This window comes from Pelodiscus sinensis, chromosome 2, assembly GCF_049634645.1.
Source record: "Pelodiscus sinensis isolate JC-2024 chromosome 2, ASM4963464v1, whole genome shotgun sequence".
Taxonomy (NCBI): domain Eukaryota; kingdom Metazoa; phylum Chordata; order Testudines; family Trionychidae; genus Pelodiscus; species Pelodiscus sinensis.
The window spans coordinates 194451387-194469106 of NC_134712.1; the positions used below are offsets into that span (position 1 = coordinate 194451387).

Below are 17720 nucleotides of genomic sequence, written 5' to 3' on the forward strand. Positions count from 1 at the left end.
AGCAACAGGCTGCCCCCTCCCCTGAGCAACAGGCTGCCGAACAGCAGACAAAAGCAGCCTCTCTGCCCCTCCTCCCCTCTATACATGCCGGGCTCCCGGAGCGCAGCAGCGTCCCCGGGGCTCGCTCACCTGGGTCCTAGAATCCACCTCCTCCTCCTCTTCGGCCGGCTCCAACTGGCCTCTGCCTGCAGCAGCTGGCCACAGGGACAGGGATCCCGCAGAGCTGCCAGGCAGAGGAAAAGTGCCCCCCCACGCCCGCTGGGCCCCCCCCCCCCGCCGCGGCCTCGCAGCCTCCCCCCTCCCCCCCGCCAGCAACAGGCTGCCCCCTCCCCTGAGCAACAGGCTGCCGAACAGCAGACAAAAGCAGCCTCTCCGCCCCTCCTCCCCCTATACATGCTGGGCTCCCTGGGCAAACAAAGACTCCACCAAAACAAACAAAGTGCTGGCCTCATTGTGTTAGCAAAAAAAGGACCCTCCTCCTAGAACCCTGGGTGGTGTGTGGAAATAAAGCTATTAGCTCAAAGCATGGTGCAGAGCTGTTTGGTATTTGATGAGTTACTCCTTTAGTCCTGAGTTTGTCACAGGGACAGAAATAGATGTGAAATCTTCTGAACAGGGGAACAGACAGCAAAACAAACATTAGAGGGGAGTTAACCTTTCCCTATGCTATCCAAAACTAAAAAAAATGTTTGGCTAGAGTTTCCCCTACAATATGTACCAGTTCCGACTTACATACAAATTCAACTTAAGAACAAACCTACAGTCCCTATCTTGTACGTAACCCGGGGACTGCCTGTATAATAGTGTATACAGTGTACTCTTACTCATATCCCTTTGGAAGGAATGGTTGCCTCCTTAATGTAAAATCTATTAATCAGAACAATTAAGGTGCTATTTAATTTAAAATATATGTTTAAAAATTTTAATTGGTAGCTGCTGAAATGTGGATATGTGTAAATAAACCTTGTGTTTTCTTCAATAGGCTTGCTATGCTGCCTCTGCTGTTGGGTATTTGACAGGAAGGTAAGCTACCTATTGGTTTTATGTAAGACAGAGGAATTGTTTTAGCTAGGGCATTTTCTGTTCTATTTTTAAAAACTGTGTAAATTAAAGCAAATGGAGTAAGACTGTAAAGCACTGTCAATTTAAATGAATCCTTTGGCGACAACCAGTGCTGCTGGGCACAGTATGATCTTCATAGCTCAGGTCAGGGAGTGAACTTCCCAGTGTCTCATCTGAAAAAGTGGGTTGTGCCCATGAATAGGGATGTTAAAATGCAGTTAATTGACTAGTCAAGTAGTCGATAGGCACTTCCGCATTCCTCCCTTGAAATGTACAAGAGCCCCCGTTGAAGCTGCGGGGAGCCCATGATCATCACTCCCCAGCTAGTCTCAGGCTCCGCGTGGCATTTCCCCAGAACCTGGGGATAGCTGGGGAGTCCCCAGCTGACCCTGGGTCCCACAATTCCACATTTTAAAGCGGCAGTGCCACATACCTTATCCCCAGCTCAGCTATGTGGCGCTGCCGCTTTGAAGTACCCCTCCCCCCCCTTTTGCTGCCTCTATATTATAGAGGCAGTAAGGGGGGGAAATTGACTAGTCAACTACTCCAGTGTTTCTCAATCTTTTTTTTATAAAGTACACCTTTAAAAAAAAAAAAATAATAAATACCCCCAGTACATAGTTTTCGGACACACAATTTTTTTTTCTACCATTGCAACACATTTGTTTACACAACTTAATAAAGCGCTGTAAAACTTAAAACAAAAATTCAGTTTTCTCCAAATTTCAGTTGTGTTGACGGACCCCCCAGACTTCTCTTGTGTACCTCTAAGAGTACTCTTACCACTGGTTGAGCAACACTGAAAATATGGTTAAAAATGAACCCTATGGCTGGTCTACACTAGAAAGTTAGGTGAACCCATCTATGCTCTTCAGGGGCATCCCTGAAGAGATGTAATTAAGCTGACCTGAGCCCCAGTATAGAGAGTGCTAGGTTGACATAAGAATTCTTTCTAGCTACCACCTCTCAGAGAGGGGGATTTATTACTGTGACAGAACTCCTGTTGCTGTAGTGTCTATGCTACAGCATTTCTAGTGCAGATTTAGCCCTAGATTCTTAATCTGCATCTCTGCCTCCAAGCACATCTATCCATGTGATGCAATCTGACTCTAAAAGTTTGACTCTCTAAAAGCTTAATATTCTTGAAGTTGAACATTTTTCTAATTTTTGTTTTTACTGTGTTTGATGTTCTGTATTTTTCACTTTCTTTCTGATCTATTTTGTCTCTAGACCTGGAGTATGTCTTGTAGTTTCTGGTCCAGGTCTCATACATGCTTTGGGCGGGATGGCAAATGCAAACATGAATTGCTGGTAATGTAACCACATTTCCTCTTAACAATTCTAATCATTGTCCAAATGGATACTCATATTGTTTTGTTTACGTTTCTTCATTGCAGGTTTCTCTCTCAGAAATTTCTACCTTTTTCAATATTTAACAAAATACCTTTCTGTCACAGGAAATGAGAAGTTAATTCATTTTTCTTCAACTGGCCAACTTTAATTTTTCTAATTCTCAGAGATAAAAATCCTCCTGTCTTGTTACATCATATGTTCTGTAAAATCCAGTTATTTTCTGTGGATTGTACCTGGATACCTGTAAAAATCAAGGTGATATCCAGTCTTTTGGTATTGTGTTGATGGGTTCAGTGGGTAGAAGCAGCTCTGAATAGAAAAGAAGCTTACAAATGCTTTTGGGTTAATGATGACTTGACCTATGTAATAATCAAATGCCCAGCTGAGTGTAGGTAGGGTCTGAAGAAGAAATCCTGGCTCCACTGAACTCCCATTGACTTCAGTGGACTAGGTTTTCACTCAGAGTAAGTCTATTCTGCCAAAACAAACCTCCCCCCTCCCCCCCAAAAAAAACCCCACAGTAACAAGTTTTGGACATGGGTCAGCTGACTCGGTCAGACAGTAAGGGGCTAAAAATAGCAGTGTAGATGATGTCAGGCTGGAGACTGTCCTCTGAGAACCGCCCGCCTCATTGAGTTTTCTCTAGCTGAAATGGGAACGTCTACACGGCTATCTTTAGTCCTGTAGTATGTGCCCAAGTCCGTTGATATATACTCTGAGACTCACTGCCACTGGGTTGTTGTTTCTTTGCCATGTAGATGTACCCTCTGAGAGTCTGCCCTCAGATGTACCCTCTGTTACTAATTGCTATTTGAGCTCAATTGAAGTAGACACTTAGAAGCTCTTGTAAATTATACTTACAAGAGGCAAAACCTTGAATTCTTCCATTCAGAAAAAAATATGATCCATTATTAAAAATAATGTACCGCATGTGTTGCTTTTCTCTCATTATTTTGAGTACATGTGGTCTTATCATGGTGTAGCTGCCATGAAAGATTGTATTATTGCTCTTGACAATTAGAAGATTAAACTACAGGTAAGAGCAGCACTTCATAATGCTGCTGTAACCTGTGATTGCATCAGTATTTGTTCCCCTTAGCTAAAGGTCTCATCCTTCAGACACTTATGGCTGAGCATAATACTCAGTAATGTAAATACAGTAAACTTCTGATAATCCAGCACTTTTAGGACCCAGGAGGTGCCAGATTATCAGCTATGCTGGACTATCAGAAGGGGGGGGCTATGAGGGGTCTGGGTTGGGGTGGGAGGATGCCACTCCAGACCCTTCATAGCCCCCCTTCCAATAGTCCAGCTCTGCCCCTGGCATCCCTGATTCAGCCGCTGCTGGTCAGTTTCAGCAGCGGCTGAATCGGGGACGCCTGGGGCAGAGCAGCTGGGGTGCTGCCGGGTTGGTCTAGTAGTGCTGCCCTTCGGCGCTGCGAGACCAACCCGGCAGAACCCCAGCTGCTTTTGGGGATGCCTGTGACAGAGCAGCTGGGGTGCTGCCAGGTTGGTCCCACAGCTCCAAGGGGCAGCACTGCAGGACCAACCCGGCAGCACCCCAGCTGCTCTGCCCCCTGCTTCCCTGATTCAGCTGCTGGTCAGTTTCAGCAGCGGCTGAATCGGGGAAGCTGGATGCAGAGCAGCTCCAATTGTCCGGCAGCCAGAGCACTTCCGGGTTCCTGATGGTGCCGGACCATCAGGAGTGTCGGAGCATTGGATGCCGGACCAATGGAGTTTTACTGTAGTTCCATTATCTTCAGTATTCTCTATCTTACCTGCTCTTGACTGCAGCTAGGCTGCTCACAGTAATAAGTTTTATTCTTGGTAACATAGGATTATGCCCATAGTAATGTACAATAAATTTATGGGAGAAAATGTTTCTTGGGCTCTGCCTGGCTTTGAAAGATCCTAAAGCAGCAGCAAACTTCTTCATGGCTTTAGAACAAAAAGTGGGGGGAGGTTAAAAGTGTATTTGCTAATCATTAATTGCAGCACTGAGGAGGTTTTAGTAACATTTTTAAAAAGTCCTCTTCATAAATTAAGTTTGAGAAAATTAAATGGAAGTGGTACAGGCATTGTCATCTTGAAGTGGACCAATGATATAACTAAGCCTTTTTCTAATGCCAGCCTATAGTTTATGCCTCAGAGGAAAGTAAGGTACCACCATCCAGCAAAATAAAACAACCAGAATAAAAAAGTAGTTGTTTTGTATGCTTCAAATCTGGTTTCCGTGGGATTTTTATTAAAAATGAGACCAAGCTACGTTATTCTAACCTCAGCTTCCCAAAGTTTTAATTTGGTTTGCTACAGAGAAGTGGCCTGGTTGCGAAGAGCAGGTCTAGATCAGTGGTTCTCAAATGGAGCATCAGGATCCCAGAGTGGGCCGTGACCCCATTTTAATATGGTTGCCACCACTAGCTTAGATTCTCTGGGGCCCAAGGCAAAAGCCTAAGTGCAAGCCCCACCATCTGAAGCTAAAGCCGGAGACCTTCAGCTCTGTGTGGCTAGGCTCAGGTTTCAGCCTCCTTGCTGTGGTTGGAGCCCTTGGGCTTTGGCCTCCCTGCCCAGGGCTGTAGGCCTTCAGGCTTTGCTCCCCTCCCACGCTGGAGGCAGTGGGGATTGAGCTTTAGTTCACGTTTCAGACCCTCCTGCTGGAGTCATGTAATAATTGTTTGTTGTCAGAAAGGAGTTGTGGTGCAATGAAGTTTGAGAACTCCTGGTCTAGATCCAGATAGTCCCCATATTTCAGGGATCTTCAGGATTGGAGTGTTGCACAAGGTGCTCTCTACTTTTGCCTTTTTAATTAATTCTATTATGCGCACTCTAGTCAATAGAAAGGATTTACAGAGGAAAATGGTTTTGGGATAAAATCCAGGAGGAAAGCAAATGGAGTGGTATGTGGGAGTTAACCTTACTCTAAGAAGCAGATCAATCAAATGGCCTCTTCATATTTGCTCGTCATTTCACGGATTATAAAATATCATGTTGACTAGACCTGAATGAGTTTTTGTTTGTCATGGAAGGAAGGCATTTATAAATTACTGCATTGGTTCTAAAAATCTGTTCCACCTGAAGATATATTTCATTGTTCTGTATAGGGATGTAATAATGTAGTCGATTAACTGATAAGCAAAAGCTTATTGGTTAATGCTATAGACTACACGCAATCCCCCCCCACTTGCCAGTAAATTTTTTAGCAGGCTGGCCAGCAGCCCAGCTCAGTCCTGGCTTGTGACAGGTCTGAGACCTACCCCAGCTGCAGCTCAGCATTTAAAGTGTATTAGGAACTGGGCGGGTGAGCAGGCAGCCTGGCTCAGTTCCATCTTGTGACGGGTCTGGGAGCTCAGACCCCGTTGAGGGGCTACTGCTGCCCCGCACGGCTACCTCTTTATCAAAGGCAGCAGCACAGGGCAACAGTAAGCCAATCTGCAAGGGGAGGTGGTTTTTAAACTGGCTTCCCTCGCAGACCAGCTCCCGCCTGGCACTCCACACTACTTCCTTTGATACAAAGCCTGCAGTACAGAGTGAGGCCGGAGCACATTGGCTTCTGGTCCTGCCCCATGGTACTTACAGACTAGTTGACTAACCGATAAGAATTCATGAGGTTACTTGACTAGTCAGTTAACCGATATTTAACATCCCTGGTTCCATATTCAGATTATCTTGTACATAGTGTGTCTCGTGCACTATGTATAGAACTAAATTAATAACATGGGCATCTCTGCTCTTCAAGTGCAAAAAATCTGGTAAGATAGAAGCATAGCCATGACTAAAAATGTATGGCCAATTGTTGATGCATATAAGACTTATTGGCAGAGCAAGAGAAAGCTTTACATTCCATGTCTGCAGGTTTCTAACCTCTCTTTGAGAGAGAATCATCTAGATTGCTATTCTAATGACTATACACTGTTGAAGAAATATAATTGTAATATTCTAAAGTATACTAAAAAGTTTATTATTTGGCAAGTAAACCTATTCAGAGTCTGATCCTATAAGATGCTGATCACCCTCTACTATTACTGAGATCAGTGGAAACTGAGGTGCATAGTATCTCTCTAAGAAGCATTATCAATAGGCAAATTTAAATAATCAATTTTTTTATAAAAGCGGTGAGGAGTCCTGTGGCACCTTATAGACTAACCGAAGTGTTGGAACGTAAGCTTTCGTGGGCAAAGACCCACTTTGTCAGATGCATGTACATGTACATGCATCTGACAAAGTGGGTCTTTGCCCACGAAAGCTTATGCTCCAACACTTCGGTTAGTCTATAAGGTGCCACAGGACTCCTCACTGCTTTTGCAGATTCAGACTAACACGGCTACCCCTCTGATAACAGATTTTTTATGTGTTTTTGTTGTTTGTGAGCTGTTTTAAGTTTGGTTATAAAAATAAAATATTTGTATGCCTGTTTCAGGCCTTTGATTGTTATTGGAGGCTCTTCTGACAGAAATCAGGAAATCATGGGAGCTTTCCAAGAATTCCCACAGGTAAACAGATATGTAAATTTCTGCATAAAGGCTTCAAGTAAATAAATTGAGGCAGATCCTCAGCTAGCATAAATTGTCATCACTCCACTGAAGTCAGCTGGGGATCACCCTTACTGAGTTTATATGTGAATTTGTAACATTTTGCTTTCTGGAAGGTTTGTTTTTATCACAGCATGCAAAACACCCACTCACACCAAAGAAAGATAGAAATGGGCAAAACACTTCATTGAATCAGTTTTAGCTACTAAAATTATTTCTTTTCATGATAAAGATTCTCTTCTTCTATGATAAGAAAGGTAGAGTTTGTCATGTCAAGTGCCTCTTTGTCGCATGTTTCGTTACAAGCTATTGTAAGCATTCATAGTCTATGGAATTTGCGGGGGAGGGGGATTGTAAACAATAAATGTAAATTAATCACCATGACTCTTTTCAAAAGAAAAGAAAAAAGTAATGTTTCCTTGTTTTTTCTTTTGCAGGTTGAAGCTTGCAGGCTATACAGCAAATTTTCTGCCAGACCCAGCAGCCTTGAAGCTATTCCTGCTGTTATTGAAAAGGTACCAAACAGTTAGCATTTAGACAGCTTTTCTTAAATATTTCTAAAACTTTAGGAATTAATCATTTATTTACCTAATCCTGCAAATTTACTATTGTTTGTTGATTAGTCAAGTTATTATAAACACTTGAGAGATCTTTCCCATATGTCAGTTCATGGAATAAAGTTATAAGCAGCATATGGGCTCAATCTGACTGTAAGTGAAGACTGTAAGAATCTTTTGGTTGACTTTGTTGGGAGTTGGACAAAACCTTAAAAAAGCCACTGTGTGTGACAGGTGCAGGAGTTAGGAATGTGGTATGTGCCGCTTCATCTCTTCAATTTTGGCTGTGAAGGAATATTGCTAAATGCTCATATTGTGAAATTTAGGTTTTTCACGGTTACATCCTTATCTTAGCTCTCCAAGATTGGCTTTGAAAAGTCTCATGCCACTGCTACAGTGCCTCATTAGACATGTCACCATAAATCCCGTCACAAGCAATACTGTTTTCAGAAGTACCAGTTCATCCCGATAGCATCTAGATAGAATAGGAGCACTGCTGCTCTAAGTCAGGGTATGTCTACACTACAAAGTTAGTTCGAACTAACGGATGTTAGTTCGAACTAACTTTCATAGGCGCTACACTAGCGCTCCGTTAGTTCGAACTTAATTCAAACTACTGGAGCGCTTAGTTCGAACTAGGTAATCCTCATTCCACGAGGATTAAGCCTAGTTCGAACTTACTAGTTCGAATTAAGGGCTGTGTAGACCCTTAATTCGAACTAGTGGGAGGCTAGCCCTCCCCAGGTTTCCCTGGTGGCCACTCTGGCCAACACCAGGGAAACTCTACTGCCCCCCTCCCGGCCCCGGACCCCTTAAAGGGGCACGGGCTGGCTACGGTGCCCGTGCCAGGTGCAAGCCTGCCAGCACCCAGCCAGCAGACCCTGCACCTGGCACGGATCGAGCCACCCACCCGATGTCCCTCAGCCCTCCCCCTCTTCCCGGGACCAGGCTGGCCACCCAGGAGCAGGTGTGCAAGAGAATCAAGGGGGTCCACTGAGACCCCCGACCCTGAGCCCTGAGCTTACAACGGCCATCCTGGGTCAGACCAAAGGTCCATCTAGCCCAGTAGCCTGTCTGCCGACAGCGGCCAACCCTAGGGACCTTGGAGGGGATGGACCGAAGACAGTGACCAAGCCATTTGTCTCGTGCCATCCCTCTCCAGCCTTCCACAAACCTTGGGCAGGGACACCACTCCTACCCCCTGGCTAATACCACTCCATGGACCCAACCTCCATGACTTGATCTCACTTCCCTTTAAACTCTGTTCTAGTTCTAGCCTTCACAGCCTCCTGGAGCAAGGAGTTCCACAGGTTGACTCTTTGCTTTATGAAGAAGAACTTTCTGTTACTAGTTTGAAGCCTGCTACCCATTCCTTTCCTTTGGTGTCCTCTAGTCCTTCTTTATGGGAACTAATGAAGAACTTTTCTGTATGCACCCTCTCCACCCAACTCCTGCTTTTAGAGACCTCTATCCTGTCCCCCCTCCGTCTCCTCTTTTCTAAGCTGAAAAGTCCCAGTCTCTTTAGCTTCTCTTCATATGGGACCTGTTCCCAACCCCTGATTATTTTAGTTGCCCTCCCCTCTCCCACCCTCTCTCTTCCCCTCTCCCACCTCCTTTTCCCAGTCTCCCCCAGTTTTGTTCAATAAAGACAGATTCCATTTTGGAAGACACGTTATCTTTATTTTGTACATCAAGAAGAGGGGCTAGGGAAGGGTAAGTGGAAGGAGGTGAGGGAGGAATGGGGCATGAGCCCCTGATGGGGAGGACTGGGCTGGGTCTGTGGGCTTCTGGGGGTGGAAGCTCTCCTGCAGCCCCCCAATTGCTCCCTCTCTCCAGATGGCAGCCTGCGGCAAGTGCAGCCGGGCTGATGGCTAAGTGGTGTGATGTGCCCAGTGTGGGTACTCCGGGCACTCCAAGCCAGGACTGGTTTGCAAGTGGGGCACCCCTGAGAACTGTCTGTCCGGGGTGGGGGTCGGGACCCTTTAAGCACAGCCCTCAGCTAGCCTGAGACATCATCTCCACGCTCTAAGTCCTCCTCTGATGCCCTGCTGGCACTGCTTCCGGCCATCCTTAAGTCCGGTTCAGGGTCCACTTAATGTGGACATGCTAGTTCGAATTAGCAAAATGCTAATTCAAACTAGTTTTTTAGTCTGGATCCGTTAGTTCGAATTAGCTTAGTTCGAATTAACTAATTCGAACTAAGTTAGTTCGAATTAGAGCTGTAGTGTAGACATACCCTCTGTGGTTCCCAATCTTTTTTATATCGCAGACTGGTAAACTAATTCAAACACTTTTGGTGCACTGGCCCTGAAATATTTGCATATTCATTATGATAATTGATTTTTAATGTTTTACGTTGCATCTGTGCACACACAATACACGGCATTGTGTGGATGAGAAGATCAAAATCATGCATTGTTAAACAGGTGACACGCTTTGCAGAATAGTTCTGGTTTTCACTAATTTTTGGAGAGATGCGAAGGGGTACAGCAGGCAGGGCTGGAGAAAGGGGGGCTATGGCCAAGAGGAAGAAGGAAGGGAAAGAAAAGAAAAGGGGGACCAAGCTGGGGAGATGCTGGGCTAAAGCAGCGAGGCTCTGACTCCAACTTGGAGGGCTTTTCCCTCTTTGTCCCTTCACCCCACCCCAATCACCTGGTTAGTGGCGGCCCCTGCTCAGCCCCAGCCACCCCGCCAGGGGGTCCCCAAGCCAGCCCCCAGAGCTCAGCGCAGCCAAGCGGCCCTGCTCTGCCACATGGCCCAACCTCCCCTGGAGCATTCCTGGTCCCTGGAGCAGCCCTGCTCTGCCATGTGACCCAGCCAGTCCTGGCCCCCCAGAGGAGTCCTGCTCTGCCACGTGGCCCAGCCACTCTGGATCAGCTGCACTCGGCCATGTGGGCTGGCCGCCCCAGGAGCAGCCCCACCCTCCCGGAGCAGCCACTCACCACACAGCTCCACCGACCGGGCTGGGTGGCTGCCGCGGAGCTGGAACCAGGCTGTGATGAAGCTGGCCTAGCAGGGACAGCCTCACTGTGGTCGAGCTTCAGCCTCAGCACATGACTGGAGGCATGGCCTGGAGAGTGCCACAGCCTGGCAAGCAGGGGTTCGCAGCCCACCACCGGTACGCAGACCAGTGGTTGGGAACCATCCTAGGTAACAGAAGTTGGAGGCTTCAAGGATCATGCTACTTTAAACAGAAATTCAGCAGGAAATTTTGACTCAGTAACTCCAGATGTAGCAGCTGATAGTGTTGCTGTCTGAGTGTAAATGAAGTAAAGCATTTACAATCCAATACTTTCTGTTCACTCACTTGAGCTGACTTAAATGAAGAAGAGGGATGGGATTTAAAAAGTTGTTAAAACATGTTAGGTTAAAATAGCCCATTGTAAGTTGTACCCAGGTGGCTTTTCGTGCAGGTGCATAGGGAGTAAGACAGCTCACTTTCTTCATTACACTGATTTTTTTTTTTTTAAATACAGGTTGGACCTTTCTGATCCAGCACCCTCGGGACCTGGCTGGTCCCAAACAAGGGGATTTGCTGGACCAGAAGAGGTTCCTCCCTTCCTAGCCCGTGCTGCTGTCATGAGGAGGGCCCTGCTGCTACTTGGATGATTCAGCCAAGCAAGCAGAGCTCCTGACCATGTATTATAACCTGTTCATAGAACAAGAGACCCACAGTAGACAATCTGTACTTTTAACAAGTTTTATTGCAAGCAATTCAGGAGCAAATTTTAAAAGCACTATATATATATTTAGTACTTAAAGAATTAAAACAACAGTGAAAGACATTAAAAGGCCTTACAAGAATAAAAAGGCATTAAAAGCAATAATTAAATGGAATACTTAACAATCTAAATCTAATTCTTAATCCAAGTTAGCAGCCTAATTTTTAATTCAGTTTAACACACACACACACACTCATACACACACTCACCTTCTGGGGCTGGCCAGACTCCAGGTAATGCTGATTAATTTAGTTGAGGTGGAAGTCCAATGTGCATGTCACCCCAATATGCAGAATTGATGGACTCCAACTCCTGGGGCAAAATGATATTGGTATGTATCCCCTTGGCAGGGGCCAGTCTGATGGGATGCCATCCACTGGTAGCACAGAGTCCAGGTAGGGTGATATCCATTAGTGACACCCCCTTCTTCTTACTGGTGTATCCACGACCGATCCAGAATCCACGACCGATCCAGAAACACCTGGTTTTTGCACCGCCCAATTTTGCTTGTCTCACCAAAAATGAGAAACAATGGTCTGTCCTTGGTTAGATTCTTCCCTTGCTATTTTTTCCTTATCTGTCAATGCTGGAAACACTGCATCAGCACACATACACAGTTCTTTTATTTCGCACAGTCCTTTTTCTTAAAGTTGTAAACAAGTCCATAACCCTCCGGGGCTCTTGCCTGGACCTCAGCATGGACTCTTTTCGGCTCACTTACTGTTCATGCACTCATGTTAACTGTTCACACTACCCATGATTCGTGACACCGACACTGGGATAGGGTGCTAGCCTGCCCCCACTGCTGCTCCAGCCCTCTTGGATCTCTAGATGCTGCCGGCCCTGCTGCTGCTGGGGCCGTAGTGCCACGGTTGGAACTCTGAAGCCAGGGCAGAGCTCTGCAGCCACCTAGCTCCGCAGTTGAGGCTGGAGCTCCACAGCCAGGGCCTGGGTGGAGGGCCAGGGCTGGAGCTCCCCAACTATCGCTGAGGCTGGGGCTGGCGCTGGAGCTCCCTGGCCACTGGAGCTAGAGCGGGCTGGGAGCAGAGTTCTGCAGCTGGGCCTGAAGCTCTATGGTGGCTGCTGGGGCCAGAATTCCTCGTCGTGCCTCCTGTTGCCCCTCCTCTGGCACTGGGCTCCCGGCTAAGTTGCCGATGCCCCCTACAGTGCTCCTGCTCCACTGTCAGATCTCCCTGTTCCCGGGCTCTGTGGTTGAGGGACATCTGTGGTCCATGCCAGACCATGGATGTTGGCAGACCCAGGAGTCCTGGTTAAGGGAGGTACAACCTGTATGAAAATTTTTAAAAAATTCACGTAAACAGTGATTAAAATTGTGCTATTTGCTTCTGTCAATAAATGTAGGCAGTGAGATGCAGTATCTATGGTCGGCCAGGCACCTGTTATGTTGACATGCCAGGAGACTTCGTAAATCTACAGGTGAACAAGAGCACTGTCCAGTGAGTACAAGTTACTTGCATGGGTGATGTTGTTAGAGACAAAGTTTTTCCTATGTGATACTTGAATCCATTGGTTATTATGCTTAGGAAAAAATTTGTTTGAAATAATATTGTGTTTCTTTTTGAGGAAAGATTGCACAACCTCCCATAGAGGCTTCAGTACATTGAAATTATATTACTTGCAATCCAGTTTATGGATGGAATAGTCTGTTATGTCATGCAGGTTGAATTTATATGAAGAAGTTAAATATTATGGCAGTATTATTATGCTATTGTGTAAAGCAGCGGTACAGTCTCCCCTAGAATGCTAGGGATATTTAGGAGAAAAGAGAGGGAGCTCAATCACAGGTGATGAGTTACTAGGAGACATTGAAAAATATCCGTTTGATGAGAGACTGAGAATATAGGGACTCTCTACGTTAGGGAGGAGGAAAGCATTTAAGCATTTACTCAGCCCCATTCTTATTCAGGATAGCACTTAAATACATGTTGAAGTCCAATCGACTTAGTGGAGTGGCATTGAATTAATAGAAATGCTCCTGTGATATCAATGGTTACATTTTGCAGGTTTACATGGGGTCACTATACAACCTGCAATTAGACAGGTGGTTATATTGTATTGTTCCTCTTTCCCTCATCACTCCAGGACAATTGCAAGCATGTTAAAACTTTTGTCAGATATTTCAAGAAAATACTGACTCTTTTTTATTATTTTTTTCAAAAGCAGTGGAGAGAAAACTAGAGTGGGCAGCTTTTGTGGACATTTCATTGCTATAAGGAGAAGAGAGAGTTTGTGTGGAAGGTAGCTACCCACTTCCGAGGGAAAGGAAAGTCAGGTTTCAGAATGTGAGGCTTTTCCAAGGCAAATATTTTGAAATTTTTAAATTTTTTAAATGTCTGTGCATTTATTAATATAAATCTGCACAGGTTATTAGTTCACAGTGTAATGCACCTATGAAATAAGATATTGAAATTAAGGATTTTATTTTTGCAGCATGCTAAATATTTTGATTTATGGTATGCCTTATTCTCTTGAGAGAAATTGGTTTGAATCTGATGAGAAATTTAAATTTTGTTTGTAAAATACAGGTGTTGTTCCAACATCTACCATGGAGTGTTAATTTATGAAATACAAACTCTGTTTTTTTACAGTAGGTGATTGATTTTACCTTTTAAGAATTGCTTCCTTTGCATTGCATTTCCATTAAAGATGCTGGCCTGTCTGTCTTCCAGATTTACTAAGTGCTGTTTGCCACCTCCTATCAGCACAGCTGAACATTCCGCTGTATCTAAAGCAGCATCTATCTTTGCACATTCCAGACAACCTCTTCTAATCATTGGCAAAGGTAATGTGATTTGATGTAGTTTTGAAGTTTACCATATGTTAAGTAGAATAGTGACTAAAGTAATATTTTTCATAATTTTAAAATATCTTTTTCTTTTCAGTTTATAAAATAGCATCTTTAAGCTTGGAACTAAAATCTGTTTAGTATTGGAATAATTATTCCTCTATCTTGTACATACACTGGCTTGCTCTAGATTTTCTCTAATATATTTTCACCTGAAAGTCAAGTCAACTGAATCTATGTGGAAAACAAATGGGTAAATATTGTCCTAAGTGTAAAGCTTGTTCCAACCCTGTTTATGAAAATGTACAAATGTCCTTCTCTGACATGTACGGTGGGTAATTCAGACTCCATGCCTTCAGTCATTTTGCCTCTCTCCTAAGGGGTGCAATTCTGCTGTTTTTTGTGATGAAGACAGAGGTATATAGGAACTGTGTTGAAACCACTAACGTATTTCATAAAGTCCACTGAACTGCTAGCCAGTTACTAGAGAGCTGGCTTAATGTGAACGTGAATGAGAGATGAAAGGTTCCAGATATCAGAGAGGGAGAGAATCTATATTCTCATATAAAAATAAATTGGGGAAAAAAGATTGTTTACTCATAGAAGGGAAACACATATGTGACATAAGAATATATAAAATAATGAATTGTATGGCAAAGGTATATTAGGATCATCTCTTTTCCTTGTTTTGTAACACAAGACCAAAGGGACATTCAGTGAAATTGAATAGTGGGACATTTGAAACTGATGTAAAGAAATACTTTTTATCACACAATGCATAATTAGACAGCAGAACTCATTGCCACAAGTTGTTGCTGAAGCCAAAATACAGCAAAAGTCAAAGAGAAGTTGGACCTTTGTACAGATAACACACATATCCAGAATAGCTTTTGTTTAATGCTAGCAAAAATATTTGCTAGCGATATAAAACCTCATTCTTCAGGTTTTAAGCCAGTGCCCTTGATTGGGGTCAAATAATCCCACATCTGCTTATTGTGGGATTTCTTGCAACTTCCACTAATTCACTTGATGATCGCCTTTGTCAGAAACAAAATATTAAACAAAATGGACCGTAAATCTGATCCACTGAACAATTTTTATGTTCTTTCTACTGATCGCTAGAGTCCTCCAGCCCTCTAAAATTGGACTTGTTTTCTAGTAATCAGGATCTTGCAGATGACTAAATAATAAGAGAACTTTTGTTGGCATGTCCATTCAGAAGTGTTTAGGTTTAGAGGAGATGGTCAGTGGCTAAAACGCAAGAGAGATCTAGAATCAGTTATCAAAATACTTTAATTGTAATGCTTTCTCCTTGTGTATGCTAAATGTCTAAAGCCCTTTTTTCCATCCTTCGGTCAGTGGGAGCCCCCATAATCCCTGTTAGGTGAGGGTGTCTTTAAGTGCCTTCACGTAAAGCAGTGATCTCTGACCTTTTTAAGCATAATATCTCTTTTGAATTTAAGTACATGAAAATCTAGAAATAACAGTTTATGTTTATGTAAATCTGAGATCAAGTGCCTAATATACATAATTATACATTTTCCCTACTTACTGAGTCTTAGTGTGACACTTGACTAGAATGATTTTCTCGAGCAGGTACTTTCTGAATTCATTGTAGGTATCTTGATCTCTTGTTGTCTCTTTAAGGGGAAAAACAGTCAGAAGGGGCTCTGTAGTTATTCTGTCCTTACAAACCATTTGAACAGAAATGATTACTTGGGCTGTGTTAGTCATATTGACTGATTCATCAAACTGTAGTGAAATGCACCTGCTGTAGGTGAAGAAAGATTTCTTCAGACAAAGATTCTATCAGTCTGCTACTATGGAATCACCAACTGATGTGCTCTGGATTGCTGTCATTATTTCCTCTTTGTTTTTAAAGTTTTTAACTAAGGAGTCTGCTGCCAGTCATTGTCTCTTTAGATGCTTCTCCATCCATAAACAATTTATTGTGTTTTGCCAGCAGATGGCAAACATGGAACTATGCTTCAGAAAGGCCTTCTCTTTTGCTGCTTGTTTAGTAAAAATGATTGCTAAGCTTTCAGAACAGCCTTCAGTTCTTTCTTTTTACAGAGTGAGCTGTTCAAGGGGAATCTATCCTTGAGTTTACTGTGCATAGTTTTGTGGTGTCTTTCAAATTCCCCTGTTTACTTTTAGATATATTTGTATGACGTGAAAGACAAATGCACTTATCTTTCACTGTTGTGAACAGAAATTCACTTTCCCATTCTGAATGGAAGTTGTAGGTTTTCTGTTCTTTTAAGATGGCCTAGATTCATCACTCATTGTTAACTCTTGTGAGTTCGCTAGATATGTATTTTTATTATAAAGAGAAAAAACCGGAGAGCACTAGCCATGACTGTAATCTGTAGGAAAAACTTCTGAAGGGAAGAAATGCATGTCACTCATGATAAGCTTTTTGTTTGTTTGTTTCAGTTCTGCACTTGCAGTGCCATTTTAAATATAGTTACAAAGCTGTTTCAAACTTATAATCCGTCATGTTGAGGTGGCCAACCCATCATGCCTAGCTAGCAACATGTTTGGTTTAAAAGGGTCTGGTCGGATGCAATCATGCATTCTGCTTTATTTTATGTCTAACTTTAGCTTAGGGAAAAGAATGAAATGGGGGGACTAAGATAGGATTTCCAACTGTCTAATCACACCCTCAAAAACCCTTGCCCTGACCCACCCTGTCTCTGAGACCCAGCTCCATTCACATCACCCCATTCACTCAGTTGCATGCTCTCCCCCACCCTCACTCGCTTTCACCAGACTGGGGCAGAGGATTGAGGTGCAGGAAGGGATGCAGGCTCTGAGCGGGGACTGAGGGTTGGTGTGCAGAAGGGAGTTCAGAGTGTGGGCTCTGGAAGGGAGATTGGATACAGGAGCAGGCTCGGGACTGGGGCAGAGGGTTGGGGGTACAGACTGTGGGCTCTGAAAGGGGACTGGAGCCAGGAGGTTGGGGTGCAGGAGGACGTGCATGCTTTGAAAGGGAGTTTAGGTGCAAGGTGGTTCAGGACTGAGGCAGGGGATAGACGTGCAGAAAGGGGTACAGGTTCCAGCTGAGCACCATTTACTCAGGTAGCTCTTGGACGGCAACACATCAAGGCTGAGGTAGGCTCCCTGCCTGCTCTGGCCTCATGCTGCTCCTGGAAGCGACTGGCATGTTCATCAGTGGCTCCGGAAATAAGGGCAGGTGGCTCCATATGCTGCCCTTGTTCTCAAGCACCTCCCCACAGATCCCATTGGCTGTGGTTCCCTGTTCCCGCGCAATAGGAGCTGCGGAGGCGATATCTACAGGTGAGGGCAGCGTGCAGAGACACCTTACCTCAGGGACATACCAGCCACTTTCAGGAGCATTGCAGGGCCAAGCAAGGAGAGAGCCTGCCTTAATACCCGCTGTTCTATTGGACTGTTAGCAGCTAATCTCCCAGTTTGACTGCAGGCACCTCTGGGAGATTGAGCCCAATTCCAGGAGACTCCCAGCCAAACCTGGAGAGTTGGCAACCCTAGCCTGAGACTGAGATCGACTGTCAGAGGCTCCATGATCAACCAGTCGATCGTGATCGACCAGTTGATGACCGCTGGTATAAAGCATGGACACACACATTAGTTACTATGTTACTCACAAAAACACTGTTAAAAGGCCTTTACTGAGGTTGTAAAATCAAATACTTGAGAGAAATCCCAG

The 17720-nt window shown here is 44.4% G+C and overlaps 1 protein-coding gene across 2 annotated transcripts in view; it reads left to right on the forward strand.

Annotated features, from left to right (window-relative positions):
* The window catches only part of HACL1 (2-hydroxyacyl-CoA lyase 1), a 38393-nt gene that overhangs the window by 7154 nt on the left and 13519 nt on the right, over positions 1-17720 (forward strand). The window contains exons 3-8 of one of the 2 annotated variants that reach the window (XM_006133233.3): positions 983-1023; positions 2293-2373; positions 6833-6905; positions 7382-7459; positions 12586-12680; positions 13914-14026. In XM_006133233.3, the coding sequence (XP_006133295.2) occupies positions 983-1023; positions 2293-2373; positions 6833-6905; positions 7382-7459; positions 12586-12680; positions 13914-14026 (481 nt within the window). The remainder of the gene's footprint in view (positions 1-982; positions 1024-2292; positions 2374-6832; positions 6906-7381; positions 7460-12585; positions 12681-13913; positions 14027-17720) is intronic. The other variant, XM_075922128.1, reaches the window with a different exon arrangement.